General features: G+C 39.3%; 1 protein-coding gene across 6 annotated transcripts in view; it reads right to left on the bottom strand.

The window, feature by feature from the left end:
- LOC133553009 (intersectin-2-like) overlaps positions 1 to 17,960 on the bottom strand; it is a 99,596-nt gene extending 81,636 nt beyond the window's left edge. For 5 of the 6 annotated variants that reach the window (XM_061900728.1, XM_061900724.1, XM_061900726.1 and 2 more), the window contains exons 1-2: positions 17,820 to 17,960; positions 7,139 to 7,212 (exon numbers count right to left, since the gene is read on the bottom strand). In XM_061900728.1, the coding sequence (XP_061756712.1) occupies positions 7,139 to 7,145 (7 nt within the window). In that variant the 5' untranslated portion in view covers positions 7,146 to 7,212; positions 17,820 to 17,960. The remainder of the gene's footprint in view (positions 1 to 7,138; positions 7,213 to 17,819) is intronic. The other variant, XM_061900725.1, reaches the window with a different exon arrangement.
- Positions 17,961 to 18,914: the final 954 nt, after the last annotated feature.

The raw sequence follows: 18,914 nt of genomic DNA, 5'->3' as shown, positions 1-18,914 counted from the left end.
TGGCGCTGCCTGCCCGCCCTCGGGGGGAACCTTTCATAACTATTTACAAACAAGGTGCCTCACCTGGGGAAGCATATAGGCTCTTATGGATGCACAAAACCAATGTTTCTGTCTTCTCATGACCATGTTGCTTGGCACTTGTTTAAGAGGGTGCTGCTAATGACTACACATCATTGCACTTTGTTATTAATAAGCAGGGATGTTACTACAAGCCTGGTTGCCAAGGGGACGTTTTGTTGTTCAAGCAAAACACGGCGGTGCTCTGCTGGCCTCGTTATCCACCATCCGTGCATCTGTTAATGACATTTGTGGCATCCCTTTAGGGTTGTGGCCAAAATGCTAATATACAGTGGTACCTCTATTAAAGAGTACTTTCAGATAAGGGCTGTCCCTCAGCTAGTTGCTATGCTTTAAGTTGCAAGCAAACATTTTAGTTGCAAGTGTCCCCACCATTAGTTAGCATAGTAAATGTCACAGTAAACCCCGTAAGATCCGACCAAAAAATCCAGTCTTACTCGCTACAGCATTAGCTTATAGCTAAAGATCGACATAACTTTGTTTTCCAACCATTGGAGGGAAAAATGTGAGTGTGAAGAACAGTGCGGAGAATAAGTTGTGGGGTTTGTGATTTGTGGGGCGGCGTGGGTCGGATGGTAGAACGGCCGTCAAAAAACTTGAGGGTTCCGGGTACGAATCCAGCTTCTGCCATCACTGCCTTTGTGTCCTTAGGTAGGACACGTCACACACTCGGTTTGTACAGCGGTTTGAGTGTCTAGAAAAGCACTTTATAAATTTAAGCCATTATTGAAGTCATTGAATTCAAGAACTAATTAATCAAAAAAATGACAGCGTGCGCAGCTAACTTGGCTAAGCAGTTGGAGTGTATCACTGTGAGCCTGAACTACAGGTGCTGGTCATATTATTAGAATATCATGAAAAAGTTGATTTATTTCATTAATTCCATTTAGAAAGTCAAACTTGTAGAATGTATACATTCATTCCAAACAGACTGATACATTTGAAGTGTTTGTTTGCCAAAAAGGAGATGATTATAGCTGACAACCAATGAAAACCCTAAATTCAACATCTCAGAAAATTAGAATATGGTGAAAAGGTCAGATATTGAAGACACCTGGTGCCACACTCTAATTAGCTAACTAACTCAAAACACCTGGAAAAGCCTTTAAATGGTCTCTCGTTTTGATTCTGTATGACACACAATCATGGGGAAGACTGCTGACTTGACAACTGTCCAAAAGATGACCATTGATACTTTAAAGAAGGAGGGCAAGACACAAAAGGTCCTTGCCAAAGAGGTTGGATGTTCCCAGAGCTCTGTGTCCAAGCACATTAATAGAGAGGCGAAGGGAAGACAAAGATGTGGTAGAAAAAAGTGTACAAGCAAGAGGGATAACCGCGCCCTGGAGAGGATTGTCAAACAAAACCGACTAAAAAATGTGGGGGAGACCCACAAAGAGTGGACTGCAGCTGGAGTCAGTGCTTAAAGAACCACCACGCACCGACGTATGCAAGATATGGGCTTCAGCTGTATATTCCTTGTGTAAAGCCACTCTTGAATAAGAGACAACGTCAAAAGCGTCTCGCCTGGGCTCAAGACAAAAAGGACTGGACTGCTGCTGAGTGGTCCAAAGTTATGTTTTCAGATGAAAGTAAATTTTGTATCTCCTTTGGAAATCAAGGTCCCAGAGTCCGGAGGAAGACAAAGAGAGGCAGAGAATCCACGTTGCCTGAAGTCCAGTGTCAAATTTCCACAATCGGTAATGGTCTGGGGTGCCATGTCATCTGCTGGTGTTGGTCCACTGTGTTTCCTGAGGTCTAGGGTCAATGCAGCAGTCTACCAGGAAGTTTTGGAAAAAACTTTATGCTGCCTGCCGCGGACCAATTTTATGGAGGTGAAGATTTCATTTTCCAACATGACTTGGCACCTGCACACTGTGCCAAATCTACCAGTACCTGGTTTAAGGACCATGGTATCCCTGTTCTTGATTGGCCTGCAAACTCACCTGACCTTAACCCCACAGAAAACCTAAGGGGTATTGTGAAGCGGAAGATGCGAGATGCCAGACCCAACAATGCTGAAGAGCTGAAGGCCACTATTAAAGCAACCTGGGCTCTCATAACACCTGAGGAGTGCAACAGACTGGTGGACTCCATGCCACGCTGTATTGCTGCAGCAATTCAGGCAAAAGGAGCTGCAACTAAGTATTGATTGCCGTACATGCTGAAACTTTCCATGTTCATACTTTTCAGTTGGCCCACATTTCTAAAAAATAAATTTTGGTACTAGTCGTAACTAATATTCTAATTTTCTGAGATACTGAATTTGGGATTTTCAGTAATTGTCAGTACTAATCATCAAAATTTAAATAAATAAACATTTAAAATATATCACTATGTGTGTAATGAATTGATATATGTAAGTTTCACATTCTGAATATAATTACTGAAATGAATCAACTTTTTCATGATATTCTAATAATATGAACAGCACCTGTATATTGAAGCAAAATGAGTCGATAACACCATTCAAGGATATTAAAATAATACATTTTTAATATTGTTTATCCATGAAAATATGGAAAAGCTGCTGATGGTGTGTTTGACAGAAACAGCTGGTTAGAGATACCATAGAAGTCCACTCTCCAAGTTGAATACTGCACATTATTAGTACTACATTACTTCATAAAAAAATACTGTAGGTGTTCATAGTACCTTCTATTGTATTGTTTTTATACAATCGTTATCTAAAACTTTAATTTATTTTCAAAAAGGTATGTTACTTTCGCTGTGGCTAGTGCAGCTCTTTGAGACACTTATAAATAAACTTTGATTGATTGACATGTTAAAATTGTGATGACTTTTGGGGGGGGTGAAAGTGCAAATGTAATTGATGTGAAATGGAGGGATGTGTTTTGAGCTAAAAGCTTCGTCACACAACCAATTAAGCTCACATGTTGAGGTATTACATGTAAGAGAGATATTCTCTTGCTCCAACTTTACACATGTGCTTGTCAGTCCGCTAATGGCATGTACCCAATTTGGTGGTGATTTAGGTCAACATCAAAAAGTTACAAATATTTTTTAGACGTGTGTGAGAAATTTCAAGTCAATTTGACTTATGGGGTTTAATAGCAGCACCATCACCAATGGTGGGTACTAAACATGTTACTTTTACAAATACGACCAAATTCCATACGAATTCATGTAAAATCAAACGGTGCTATAATTTGATACCTGTGTTGCACAAAACTTCACTCCCGATTGAAGGCTCGACACTGAAATATTCCATGCCAACAAAGTAAGCGCTCAAATGTAAGGCTACACTTTTCAAATTGCGCTTGCTTGATGCTAATTTAGATACATGCCATATACATGCTACTGATTAGCACAAGTGTTTTCACATGGTGAATTCAACACCTCCAAATTTGGTCATCAAAACTACAACTGAGATGCATGTTATAATCAATAAATATTTACAGTACAAAGACTTTCTAAGGCTCAAAAAAAATAAAACCAGCAATTTAATGGCAAAGACTACTTTCTGACTATGGCGACACACGCAGGACAAAGTTAAATGAATGCATACTTGCAAATAAGACTCAGAAGTGTAAGAAAACAAGATATAACAGGACAGCAAAAGTATCATTATCAGCTCACTGTTGTATAAAACAATATATCATGAAACAAAACACGGTAAAATGTATTAACATATGAACTAGGGCTGGGCGATATTGGCTTTTATTAATATCGCGATATTTTTATGACATATTGCGATATACAATATATATTTCGATATTTTTCCTTAGCCTTTAATGAACACTTGATGCATATAATCACAGCAGTATGATGATTCTATGTGTCTACATTAAAACATTCTTCTTCATACTGCATTAATATATGCTACTTTTAAACTTTCATGCAGAGAGGGGGCGGCATGGCGTAGTGGGTAGAGCGGCCGTGCCAGAAACCTGAGGGTTGCAGGTTCGCTTCCCACCTATTGACATGCAAATCGCTGCCGTTGTGTCTTTGGGCAGTACACTTCACCCTTGCCCCCAGTGCCGCTCACACTGGTGAATGAATGATGAATGAATGATAGGTGGTGGTCGGCGCAAACTGACAGCCACGCTTCAGTCAGTCTACCCCAGGGCAGCTGTGGCTACTGATGTAGCTTACCACCACTAGGTGTGAATGAATGATGGGTTCCCACTTCTCTGTGAGCGCTTTGAGTATCTAACAATAGAAAAGCGTGATGTAAATCTAATCCATTATTATTATTATTATCATTAAGTCAATTGACCAAAACTGAATTAATTAAATACTCTTCCTTCTCTCACGGGTGATTTTTTAAATGAAAGAACAAATTAATAGTGTTGCTACCTTTTTGTAGTAACACTTCTGCTGCATACTTTGCATATTGCTGTAGTCTGCTGAATATCTTCCCACTTGAAGCCAAACCACCACCAGATGATGGATCCCCTGCTCTTTATTTTGGGCATTTGTTGTTCTTCCTCCATTTGTGATCAGTTTCGCACCTTCTCTCTCTTGTATTGTCACAAGCTCCGCTCCGCTTTGCTTGCACGACCTGCCTCAGCTAACGTTAGCCATGTTGCTACCTCTCTGCTCGGCGAGAGCGTATGACGCTAGACGCGCGACAGTATGTGACGTACGTAAGAAAGGCGGGCTTGTTTTACGTCTCTGTGAGAAGGAGAGACGAGAAGGAGTGAGAAACGCCTATAATGTAATGCCCGCAGCTAAAAGCAACTGTGTGAGAACATATAATCAAATATTACGATTTAGTAATTTTCTATATCACACAGAGACAAACCTGTGATATATCGTTTACATCGATATATATCGCCCAGCCCTAATATGAACACAAGTACGGAAAATTGGTACTCTCGAGTACCAGTATCAATTCCCAGGTCGCCTGAATTGGAATTTTTCAAAAAGGTAAAAGGTATCAATTTCTAGCCATCATGTGTTAATATTATTCATGTCTATGTAACTAGCCGTTGCTACATATACAGTGATCACATGTTGCAGAGTTATGTTATATCTTGAGGTCACAGAAATACCTTGATATAAAAGATCAAAATCTTTTTAGACAAGTTCCATTAATAGCTGGCCATTATTCACCCGTTCTGTTTCTTGTGTGAGTGTTTGGACCACAAGCTTGTAAATAAACTTTTCTGGTACAGTTGCCCAATATTGTAGACTGTCCAATGAGTGTCCTGTGTGCCTATTGCTGTACTATTAGGTGTATTTGTCAGAAAAACAATAGCACCGGCAACAGAGTAAAGGTGCACATTTGGGCAAATTTTCACCCTTTTGTGTGCAGCGGTTCAGTAATAAATAGGAGGTAGTAGGGCTGGGCGAAATATCGATATACTCGATATATCGCGGGTTTGTCTCTGTGCGATATGGAAAATAACTATATCGTGATATTCGAGTATACGTTCTCATGCAGTTGTTTTGGGCTGCGGGCATTACACTACATGCGTTTCCCATTCTTTCTTGTCTCTCTTTCTTACAGAGACTTAAAGCAAGCGCACCTCCCTACACACGTCACGTGTGCAACGTCACACGCTCCCACGGAGCAGAGAGGTAGCGACATGGTAATCTTAGCTGTTCAGTTTAGTTTAGTTTAGTTTATTAAGGATCCCCATTAGTCTACACCGCAGTGGAGACTATTCTTCCAGGGGTCCAGGCAAAAAACATCACAGAATCACAAAACAAAAGATTAAAATGCAATACAACTTAATCCAATTATAAAATGTCATAATACAAAAATAGCAACAACAAAGAACATGAAAAAAAAATAACTTTTGTTACATATTAATTCTAATACCAAAGATAAACATAGTAATATAAAAATAGATATATAAATTTTTGCAAAATACAACAAAGAACCAATGGCCTAAAATATACACATTAGTGTACCAAAGACAAACAAAAAGTGACGAAAAAGTATCATCCATCCATTTTCTGCTGCTTATCCCATAATCAATAAAATACTCAATAGGCAATAAAAACAGTCATGATATTAGCTGTGATGCTAACGGTGAGGTGCGGGTGGTAATACGAGAGAGACAAGGTGCAAATCTGGTAACAAATGGAAGAATAATTAATTATCAAGAAAAAACAGCACGGGATCCATCGTCCGGCGATGGTTTGGCTTCAAACGGGAATATGTTCAACATTTATGCGGCAAAAGCGTTGCTACAAAAAGTAACAGAACTGCGAATGTAGCATCAATTGAAAAGTCACCCGCTAGAGAATGAAGAGTGCTTGAAACTCAGCATGTCAACATCTCCGGCCGGTGCCACACCAACAAGATGCCGAAGCAACTATTTCCAGATCAACACCGTATGAAAAAAAAAAAAGAGTCAACAACAGAAGGAGATAACGTCCGCAGGAACCTATTATGCAGCTAATTTTTATTTGACAGTTATTGAAATATCTTGTGACATCATGCACAAAAGTGAACTTTATTTGTTTTGAACTATTGTAGTGGCGTTCTGTACAAAAAGTACACTTTAATTTAGTGTTGTTTTGATAAGTCATCTTGGTGACATCATTCAAAAAAGTGCACTTGTAGCCTGTTTTAAAATGTCTCTGACAATCTTGTACTTTGTGTTTTGGAAATGACATGAATGTTTGTGCCACTGCTTAATAACTGTTTAATAAATACAGTTTTGCTAAATTGACTTAGTTGTGACTTCCCTCTGCATGAAAGTTTAAAATTAGCATATATTAATGCAGTATGGACATCCATCCATCCATTTTCTACCGCGTATTCCCATTGGGGCCGCGGGGGGCGCTGGTGCCTATCTCACACAAGAATGTTTTAATGTAGACACATAGAATCATCATACTGCTGTGATTATATGCATCAGGTGTTAATTCAAGGCTAAGGCAAAATATCGAGATATACTGTATATCGTGTATCATGACGTGGCCTAAAAATATCGAGATATTAATAAAAGGCCATATCGCCCAGCCCTAGGAGGTAGCTTCCAAAAACAAATACATACGTAGGCGATAAATGTACGCTGTTTCTTTTAGCCTCAAGGGTAAAAAAGAGGCCTGGGTTGCATCCTTAAAAGGCGTAACTTACCGTTCATGGCTGCAGGTGGAGGTGCAAAGAAGGGTGTGGGGGGTCAAACACAGGACTGGCTAGCTCTCAGACATCTGCAGGGAGAGGAAGTGACATGACTGAGTGTGTGCCATGTCTGTGCAAGGTGTGAGCATGCGAGTCCGACAAGAGTGGAAGACATGAAAAAACAAAAGTGACGTTTTGGAGGGACGCCGCAAACATCTTTGATCTCAAGGCAGCAGTCTTCAGTGGGCGCCATCTATCTTGATTTCCCCAGTGACATTTACTACTTCAGCACTGTCAACATCCATCTTTGCCTCGTCTTCACTTGGCTCAATTGCAACAGAAGAGATTGTTTCTCCCGAAAATATTCACGCTTGGCTCCTACTGCGGACACTTTCTCCAATAGTGCCCAAGGATGGACAACAGACATTTCATTAGCTCCAATACATAACAGTAAAAAAATAATCTTAATTTATAAAGCTGTTGTATTTCCCCAAATTAATTTCTTGATGTCGTGCCTAATTGAATCAAAATCACTATAATGCCAAAAGTATTGGGCCACACATCCAAATGATTAGAATTAGGTGTCCTAATCTCTTGGACTGCCACAGGTGTATAGGCATCGAGACTGTTTCTACAAACATTTGTGAAAGAATGGCCCGCTCTCAGGCGCTCTGTGATTTCCAGCGTGGAACTGTCATAGCATGCCACCTGTGCAACAAATCCAGTCGTGGAAATCTCCTCGCTCCTAAATATTCCAAAGTCAACTGTCGGCCTAATATTGGAAAATGGAAGAGTTTGGGAACAACAGCAACTCAGCCACCAAGTGGTAGGCCACGTAAACTGACAGTGTGACAGAGAGTCAGCGGATGCTGAAGCGCATTGTGCAAAGAGGTCGTCGACTTTCTGCACTGTCAGTTGCTACAGAGCTCCAAACTTCATGTGACCTTCCAATTAGCCCACGTACAGTACGCAGAGAGCTTCATGGAATAGGTTTCCATGGCCGAACAGCTGCAACTTAGCCATACATCACCAAGTTCAATGCAAAGCGTGGGATGCAGTGGTGTAAAGCACACTTTTCCATCTGGCAATCTGATGGACGAGTCTGGGTTTGGAAGTTGCCAAGAGAACGGTACATTTTGGAATGCACTGTGTGAAATTTGGTGGAGGAGGAATTATGGTGCGGGGTTGTTTTTCAGGAGTTGGGCTTGGCCCCTTAGTTCCAGTGAAAGGAAATTTAAATGCTCCAGGATACCATGACCCAGGACACGTTGGGAAGACTATGTCACCCAGCTGGCCTGGGAACGCCTCGGGATCCCCCGGGAAGAGCTAGACGAAGTGGCTGGAGAGAGGGAAGTCTGGGCTTCCCTGTTAAGGCTACTGCTCCCACGACCCGACCTCGCATAAGCGGAAGAAGATGGATGGATGGATGACAGTGGAATGTATATCATCATGTGTAGTGTTTTGATTGTGAAATTGTGTTGCATATTTAGTTTTCTAATCAAGAATGATATATTTTTTTAAAATACACCTTTTACTATTATTGTATTTATTTGTAAATGTTACAAACTTTAAATAGATTCAAATTAAGGTTGCAGCTATCGATTATTTTAGTTTTTTATTGATTAGTTTGTTCGATTAATCAATCAATCAATCAATGTTTATTTATATAGCCCTAAAGCACAAGTGTCTCAAAGGGCTGCACAAGCCACAACGACATCCTCAGTTCAGATCAGGGCAAGGAAAAACTCAACCCAATCGAGTAATTGGATAAAACACACTTCATAGTACGAGGGAAACTTGCGCAATTTTGGGGGAATTTTGCCTATCATTCACAATGCTTATGTGAGACAAGAAAACATTATTTCTCTTTTTTATGCATTTTAATTTGTAATATACGGCTTGTAGTAGACTGCCAACAATGCCGGTGATGGAGATTCAATCTATTCTAAATTACAATCCAGAACCTTATATTGTCCATTTAGATGATTAATTCAGCATAATCAACACTGATAAAAAAAGTGCCACAAACGAGCGTCTGCGTCGATTCAAGCCTATGAGGCTAAATTGATTGTCACAGTTGTCCAACTTCTTGATGTATGTCCACAACGTTCTACTGTACAAGTGGGAGGTATGATTTATAATCTAGAAATAACTAACCAACTCAAAGGCGATGCAGCAACTAGAAGGCTCAGCATGGCTCTTCTAAAAGTAGTTCCTCTGTGTTAGCGGTTATAACAACAATGTCGCTAAAATTTGATCAATGTGCAGGTCACAACATCCAAATAGAGTATTGTTGGTCATTTTTGGATGTTTTTACAGGACTTTATGGTTGGAATAGATTATTGCCATTGGCTACATTGTTAGCTGTTTTTTACGAGTCGTATTTTACAAATTAGAATTAATAAAAAAAAAAAAAAGGAAAACATGTGTTTGTGTGTTACATTGGGATTATGGATGTGCAGTTCCCCCTTAATGCATAATTTAGGGGAAATTGGTAAACTAATCAATTTTCATATTTACTCATATAACCTTTTTTTTTTTACCCATTAAACGATTGATAAAAGCTTTTTTTCCTAAATGAATTAATCGTTGCAGCCCTAATCTGAATAAATTTAAAACACATTTCAACTGTGTTAAATGGTAAAATTCATGAAGTGTCAGGACTTTCAGTTCTACTCCTATACATTAGGTGGTGATAATCAGCATTGCAAAGTGTTTCCGCCAATTAACACTTCTATCTGCTATTTCTTATTATATAAATGATAACAACATAATAAATACATTGGACTTCATAATATGACATACAATTGTTTCAACTGGATTCTAACAACTATTTTGAAATATATAATAATCATCAATTCTTTTTTAAAAGTTGTTGGGATGTCCAAAGTGTGGCCCATGGGCAGAAAATGTAAAAAATGGACCAAAACACAAAATGTAAAGACAATTAATAACACTGGTATTAATTGTAATAATACATAATGTTGGCTATAGAGATCATATTAACACTTTATTTATTTAATCAAAAATATTAAAATTCAATGAATAGGTGCATTTGCAAACAGATAAAATATTGTTCAAAGCCAACTATAACCTGCTACCCAAGAATGGACTTCTCAACAAAAGAGGAACAATATAACCTAAGAGAAAATTTTATTTAAAACATTTACTGTATATGCACCTACAATAAGAGCGTTACCATATTTGTATGTGGAATTAAATTCTTGAATGGATGAAGCAAGGAAATTACACAAAGCACTAATATGATTCACTGTTCAAACTGCAAGTCATCACAAAGTACAAATAAGAATTAAGATAAACATTTTGAACTTTAAAAAAATTAGATAATGATTACTTATGTATTTATTATTTGTTTACTTACTTGTGTTATCATTTATTTATTCATCCACTGTTCTGTTACAAACAAAGAACAAAGAAATGGGATACCACTGCAATGATGTGAAAAGAGGTAGGATAAGCTCTGCTTCTTCCTACTCCTTTTCAGACGTGCTGTAATTAAAAAAAATTAAATATGTGATGCATTACAATGCAATTGTATTATAAGCATGTTCGAAATAAACTGAAACTGAACTGAACAGTTAGTGTTGCAATGTTTCTTTAAGCCTTTTTAGAAGATTAAAGTTGAGACACTCCTGCTTTACACCTAATAAATGCCTGTCAGGCTCTGCAGTTGAGTAAATACTATAGGGCTGTCAAAGTTACCGCCTTAACTCATGTGATTAATCACAAAACATTATCGCATAAATCATGTATACAGTAAAGGCAAATTATTCATGCAACTAATTTTGACTGATGGACCGATGGTAAACCTGAAAGGCGAGGCAGGCTGTTATACGGTCACTGATTGTTGCATACATGCCAAAAGATGAGTGCGGAGACTCCGACTGGTGTGCCTGTTTGCAAATGTGCACTTCAAAATACACCCCTACAATACTTTACTGTCCATCAGTGGTTCTCAAACTTCTCAAAGTACCCCCTCAGACAACACTTGGCTCTTCAAGTACAACCCTAATGACCAACATTAAAATACTGCAGCGTAGTAGGCCTAAGTATTTATTAAAAACTAAATAGAAGTTTTAACGGTACCACTGTGTTTGAATATAGGAAAATAAAAGACTGTACTTAAATAATGAATCAAATTAATTTTATTTAATTAAGTAATTATCTGGCATACCACTAGATAAAGCCCAAGTACCACAGTTTGAGGATAAATGCTTTATATGACAATGATTGAACGTTTATTCAACAAATACATGATGTAAATAAGTAAAATATATTTCTGTATGACAACAGCATTGCTTTTAAGTATTTTACAGCGATTCAGTTTGCATTTATATTTTTTAAAAGCAGCACTAGATAATACATAAAAACCGCAAACATTGTTTGACTGCAGTCCAGTTAGTGGCAATACTGCAAAGTGTTCCAAGTCACTGCCCCACTGTAAGGCTAAGTAAAAGGCCTATTTGTGCACTTTTATCCGGACGTGCGCAAAAATCCATTGACTTCCTTTGTATTTGCGTCGCTGTATATGTTCTATTCTCTTGTGCAAACACTAAAGAAATAAAGCATCCGCCCTCGTCCACAAACACGCTTGAGTGTGTGTGTTGTCAAATTCAAGATATGCTCATTATCGGCTCAATCAATTTAAACAAAGTGTCATAACAACAAATATGCATCAGTGAGAAACAATTTAAATAGTGTTTGCTTCTATTGAATGGTCCCGTGAAGCCAATTCAGTATATTTGAGGGAATCAAAGGAACTTTGACTCTTTGCATGCTGATTGACACCTGCACGCGGCTCACCAGTCGGATGTGCATATCAATGCATCACCCTGTGTGTGAGTGCGTGTGTGTGTCTGTGTCCGTGTGTGTGTGTGCACAGAAGGGTGATCCTGTTCTCGCCAGGAAGCTTTGCTAAGCCACAGGAAGAAAGAAGCCAGTGTGTGTGTGTGTGTGTGTGTGTGTGTGTGTGTGTGTGTGTGTGTGTGTGTGTGTGTGTATGCATTCACATTCATATTCACCTTTGTTGTGATGCTGCAGGTGAAAATCAATTTTAAAGCTCCTTTTGTATCATTTGTGGGACATCCACCACAGAAGAACACACACCCAGGAGCAAACAAATAGAACCGTGGTTAAGATTCACAAATTGCACAAATATTGTATTCTGTCAAACAGTTTGAAACCGATTAATCAGACTCCTGCATTTTAATGAATTACAAATGTTAACACACATGCGATTTTATTGTTAGAATGTCTAAACATGACAATTTCTTATGTTTCACTTGAATGCACGTAATTTATTTGTTGAATTTATCTTAAGTACCATTGGTTTGTTGATACATTCGTTGAATGTATTGACCTCATCACTGACCGTATAACAACCTGCTCCGCCTTTTAGGTAACCATCCGGGGTTGAGGAAGAGGAGTGTATATGATTGACACAGCTGAAATGCATTTTTTCCTTGTGTTTTACCTTTTTTTGTGGACTTGCTGTATCTGCACTGCAACCACATTTCCCCGTTATGGGATTAATAAAGCCTACACACTAAAAAATACTGGGTTATTTTGATAACCCAATTTATAAGTTGCTAGTGTTGGGTTAAATTTTGGAGTTACTTTTATGAGTAGCAATCCATTTTGGGAGCTATAATGGTATTATTTTAACTCCATTTCTGGGATTTCAAAATTATTAACCATTTTTGGGTCTTTTTTAAACGAGTAACAAATTTTGGGGTAAAAAAATGTTTTTTATTACAAAGTTACTTTTTTCATGAAGGTAAACTTTATTATGGATTAATTTAAAATGACATTATTTACAATCACCCAACATTGCAACTCAACAGTTAGCAGAACTACATGTTTGGGTTAAATAATTCAAACCAATAGTTCGGCCGGGAATAACTCAACATTAAGTTATCATAACTCAACTTTTTGGTTAAATAATTTAACGCAAAAGTTGGGTCAGAAAAATGTACCCAAAATGTTGAGTTAAGATAAGTCAAATAAGGAGTTTGTCCTATTCTGAACCAGCACTTGGGTTAAATTTTGATAATTTTTTAAAGGGGAACATTATCACAATTTCAGAAGGGTTAAAACCAATAAAAATCAGTTCCCAGTAGCTTATTTTATTTTTCTAAGTTTTTTTTCTAAATTTTACCCATCATGGAATATCCCAAAAAAAGGCTTTAAAGTGCCTGATTTTCGCTATCTGTGAAGCCACCATCCATTTTCCTGTGACGTCATCCAGTGATGCCAATACAAACAACTTGGCGGATAGCACAACAAGATATAGCGACATTAGCTCCGATTCAGACTAGGATTTTTGCGGTTTAAGCGATTCAACAGATTACGCATGTATTGAAACAGATGGTTGGAGTATGGAGGCAGATAGCGAAAACTAAATTGAAGAAGAAACTGAAGCTATTGAGCGAATAGCTATTGACGCTATTCGGCGATCGCCTTCTAACCAACAATAGAGTGTCGCAGCATATCCATGCATCTCTGTTCCATGTACACCTTAGCATCGCCGGTAAAATGTGCAGACCAAACGATCGGGACTTTCGCATCTTGTGACACTGGAGCAACTTAAATCTGATGATTGGTAAGTGTTTGTTTGGCATTAAATGTGGATGCAAGGAAAGGCTGGATGCAATAATAGCTACAAATGTACATACAGCTAGCCTAAAGAGCATGTTAGCATCGATTAGCTGGCAGTCAAGCCGTGACCAAATATGTCTGATTAGCACATTAAGTCAATAACATCAACAAAACTCACCTTTGTGATTTTGTTGACTTTATCGTTGGAAATGCATCTGCAGGATATCCATACATCTCTGTGCCATGTCTGCCTTAGAATCGCCGGTAAAATGTGCAGACCAAACGATCGGGACTTTCGCATCTTGTGACACTGGAGCAACATAAATCAGTCGATTGGTATGTGTTTGTTTGTCATTAAATGTGGGTGGAGGGAAAGGCTGGATGCAAATATAGCTACAAATGTACATACAGCTAGCCTAAATAGCATGTAAGTCAACTTGAATCAGTCCCTGATCGTGTTGTTACACCCTCCGACAACACACCGACGAGGCATGATGTCTCCAAGGTACGGAAAACAGTCGAAAAAACGGAAAATAACAGAGCTGATTTGACTTGGTGTTTGTAATGTGTTTGAGAAAATGGCGGATTGACTACCTAAGTGACGTCACGTTGTTATGCAATCGCTCCAAGTGCGAATAATAGAAAGGCGTTTAATTCGCCAAAATTCATCCATTTAGAGTTCGGAAATCGGTTAAAAAAATATATGGTCTTTTTTCTGCAACATCAAGGTATGTATTGACGCTTACATAGGTCTGGCGATAATGTTCCTCTTTAACAACATTTTTTTGTGTGTATTCTATCAAAATATATTGCGTGATTAATCTGCTTTTATACATGTGTTAATGCAGGTGTGTTGTCAAGCTTATGAGATGCGATGCAAGTGTAAGCCAATATGACACTATTGTTCATTTTTATTTTATTTTTTATAAATGTGTAATGATAATGTCAATGGGCGATTTTTCAATCACTGCTATGTTGAAATTGTTACTGGTATTGATACTGTTGTTGATAATATTCTATTTTGTTTCACTACTTTTGGATTGTTCTGTGTCGTATTTGTGTGTCCTCTCAATAGCTCTGTTTATTGTTGCTGTTCTGTGTTGCTGGGTCGGGTTTGGTTCTGGAATTGGATTGCAGTGTTATGTTATTGCCATGTATTGCTTTGTTGGATTGAATTAAAAAAAAATAATAATAATAAAAAATTTAAAATAAATAAAAGAAATTTAAAAAAACCCGTAAGGCCCGAGGGCCGGATCAAGCCCGTGAGCAGGTTTTATCCGGCCCGCGGGATGAGTGTGCCAAGTATAAAAATGAGCCGAAATTTTTGAATGAAAAAAACTGCTGTTCTAATTGTGGTCACTAGATGTCCTAATAGAAAAATACTTTGTATCTTTGCAGATTATGCCACATATGTGGTTAACGTGTCCATACTGAGATTGGTAGGTCGTGAGTTCAAACCCCAGCCGAGCCATACCAAAGACTATAAAATTGGGACCCATTACCTCCCTGCTTGACACTCAGTGTCAAAGGGTTGGAATTGGGGGTTAAGTCACCAAAAAAATTATTCCGGGGCGCAGCCACCGCTGCTGCTCACTGCTCCCCTCACCTCCCAGGGGGTGATCAAGGGTGATGGGTCAAATACAGAGAATAATTTCGCCAAACCTAATGTGTGTGTGACAATCATTGGTACTTTAACTTTAACTTAATTTGTAAAAAAAAATAAAAATAAAAAAACACATGATGTAAACAAACTACATAAATAACTCCAAGCTCCATGAATAACAGCCTGTGATTTGATTTATATATTATTTGTCTATCTTGATAGCTTGAAAAAAACACCAATGCGTTGACTGATAAACATTATCACATCATTTATTCAGAAAGTATAAATAAGGACAAACAAAGGTCGAATATTATTAATCACAACATGTAAGTATAAAAAAACATTATGATTTGTGCATTTTCAGAATGTGCTTGTTCTATTTTTAAACAAAGAAAACAATCCGAAGTTGTCTTCATTATTAAGTTATCGTGCTGTGATTTTACCAGTCCGGCCCAATTGGGAGTAGATTTTTCTCCATGTGGTCCCCGATCTAAAATGAGTTTGACACCATGCATTATTCTTGACAGCCATAAAAGACTACAATCAATGTCAAAAGGGAAGCAAAACACTTGTTTGTGATTTAAAGGGACAAAATACATTCGGGGGGAAGGCTGCCTTGTTATCACATGGCACCAGGCCACAACATCCATCCATCCATTTCTACCGCTTATTCCCTTTAGGGGTCGCGGGGGGGTGCTGGTGCGTATCTCAGCTACAATCGGGCGGAAGGCGGGGTACACCCTGGACAAGTTGCCACCTCATCGCAGGGCCAACACAGATAGACAGACAACATTCACACTCACATTCACACACTAGGGCCAATTTAGTGTTGCCAATCAACCTATCCCCAGGTGCATGACTTTGGAAGTGGGAGGAAGCCGGAGTACCTGGAGGGAACCCACGCAGTCACGGGGAGGACATGCAAACTAAACACAGAAAGATCCCGAGCCCAGGATTGAACCCAGGACTACTCAGGACCTTTGTATTGTGAGGCAGACGCACTAACCCCAATTTCACCGTGTTGCCCAGGCCACAACACTAGGTACACTAATTAAGGTAAGCCTATATAAGAGGAGCCAGTACAAGATAATTAGACTGGTTGGGATTGACTGTCACAGAGAAGTTTTACAATTATATTCCAACTTAGAAGCCATGTTGGCTTGTTTTTGTTGTAAGAAACAATCCGAAGTTGTCCTCATTTTTAAGTTATCGTGCTGTGATTTTACCAGTCCGGCCCACATGTGAGTATATTTTTCTCCATGTGGCCCCCGATCTAAAATGAGTTTGACCCCCTTGTGTTGATGCATTAATCTTGACAGCCATAAAAAACTACAATCAATGTCAAAAGGGAAGCAAAACACTTATTTGTGGTTTAAAGGGACAAAATTAATCCGGGGGGAAAGCTTCCTTGGTATCACATGGAAACAGGCCACAACATTAAGTACACTCATTAAGGTAGGCCTATATAACAAGAGCCAGTACAAGATAATTACAGTATTTCCTTAAATTGCCGCAGGGCATATAGTATGCGCCTGCCTTGAATTACTGCCGGGTCTAACTCACTTCCCAAAATAGTTAGCGCATGCTTGTTATTACCGCCTTGTCAAACTCGTGACACTTCCCCTGTCATCATTTTCAAAATGAAGGAGGCTGATTTCAACACCGGTAATTTGAAATTGCATAAAGGGAAGAAGATTAAGAGCTATTCAGTAGGATTAAAGGTCCAAGCTTACATCACACTCAAATTTTTACTGCATACCTTTGGTAAGTGCCGGTGTGAGAAGAGGTTTTAAAATAATTAGCGCATGCTTACTTTTACCGCATGCCTTTGGTAAGCGCAGGAGTGAGAAGAGGTTTGAAACTAATTAGCGCCCCGGCGGCAAATCAAAGAAATACGTTAGACTGGTTGGGATTGACTGTCACAGAGAAGTTAACAATTATATTCCAACTTAAAAGCCATGTTGGCTTGTTTTTGTTGTTGTAAGAAACAATCCAAAACCTGCAACAAATGTCCACAGTAATAAAATAATGAATGGCATGAAATATTCCTGAGAACCCTTAACTGACACCATTTTACTCTGACAGTGTCCACCAACACTGAGCATTACTATCTTTGCAAAGGGAGAATCTTTGTGTTGACACCATGGATGTGTTTCTCTGCACAAGCAGACGGGAGACAGGCCCAATATATGTTGACATAAAGCTTGGGAGTCAAGCTGGTGTTTGCAAATGTTCTTGAACAAACTAAATTTAGAGAAAAAATTCGCTGAAAGAGAGGATCTCGCTATATTTTCTCAGCAGCTGACAGCGTCCAAACGGCAATGAAGTGACCCGCTAGACGTGTAAACATGTCAGATGTGTTGCGGCACATACGTTAAACAGGCTTTACTATCTCGCCGTTGGTGACAGTAATAAAAAATAAAAAGCGTGTAAAACAACGTTTAGGAGAATTGTGTCGCATTTTCGGTTACTTACCTGTTGCACGGGAAACAGCAGCGCTCGTCCGACCTCCGCGGCGGTAGTTTAGCAAGGTGGGAAGGCGGGACCGAGCTTGCGGCAACGCTGGGCTGAGTAGTAATGCACTCACTGGAAGTGGGCGTCACCCTTGGCGTTGAGTACAAAGTCCTTCTCAACGCAGTTTCCGGTTGGGGTTTTCAAAATAACTCTAACCCGTGTCCACGTTACAAAATTAAACAAATCAATAATAATAATAATAATAATAATAACACAATTACTGTTGTATTATTATGAATTATGACTGTCATTTATTTTAATGTGTTACTAATATATTTAACATAAAAACACATTTAGTCATTTCAATATCTAATTAATGTAATAATGTATTATTTATTTCAATCCATCCATCCATCTATCCAATTTTCTAATGCTTGTCCCTCACCGGGTCAGAAGGGGTGCTGGAGCCTATCTCAGCTGCATTTGGCCGGTAGGCAGGGTACACCCTGGTTATCTTAATGAGTTACTATCCATCCATCCATTATTCCATCCATCCATCCATCTTCTTCCGCTTATCCGAGGTCGGGTCACGGGGTCAGCAGCCTAAGTAGGGAAGCCCAGACTTCCCTCTCCCCAGCCACTTTGTCCAGCTCTTCCCGGGGGATCCCGAGGAGTTTCCAGGCCAGCCGGGAGACATAGTCTTCCCAACGTGTCCTGGGTCTTCCCTAGGGAGGCGTTCGTGTGGCATCCTGACCAGATGCCCGAGCCACCTCATCTGGCTCTTCTCGACGTGGAGGAGCAGCGGCTTTACTTTGAGCTCCTCTCGGATGGCAGAGCTTCTTACCCTATCACTAAGAGAGAGCCCCGCCACCCGGCGGAGGAAACTCATTTCGGCCGCTTGTACCCGTGATCTTGTCCTTTCGGTCATGACCCAAAGCTCATGACCATAGGTGAGGATGGGAACGTAGATCGACCGGTAAATTGAGAGCTTTGCCTTCCGGCTCAGCTCCTTCTTCACCACAACGGATTGGTACAACGTCCACATTAGTAAAGACGCCGCACCGATCCGCCTGTCATTCTCACGATCCACTCTTCCCCCACTCGTGAACAAGACTC

Source organism: Nerophis ophidion, linkage group LG05, assembly GCF_033978795.1.
Source record: "Nerophis ophidion isolate RoL-2023_Sa linkage group LG05, RoL_Noph_v1.0, whole genome shotgun sequence".
In the NCBI taxonomy this organism is placed as follows: Eukaryota; Metazoa; Chordata; class Actinopteri; order Syngnathiformes; family Syngnathidae; genus Nerophis; species Nerophis ophidion.
The sequence above is the reverse complement of the archived record's forward strand: the minus strand, read 5'-3'. Positions and strand labels throughout refer to the sequence as shown.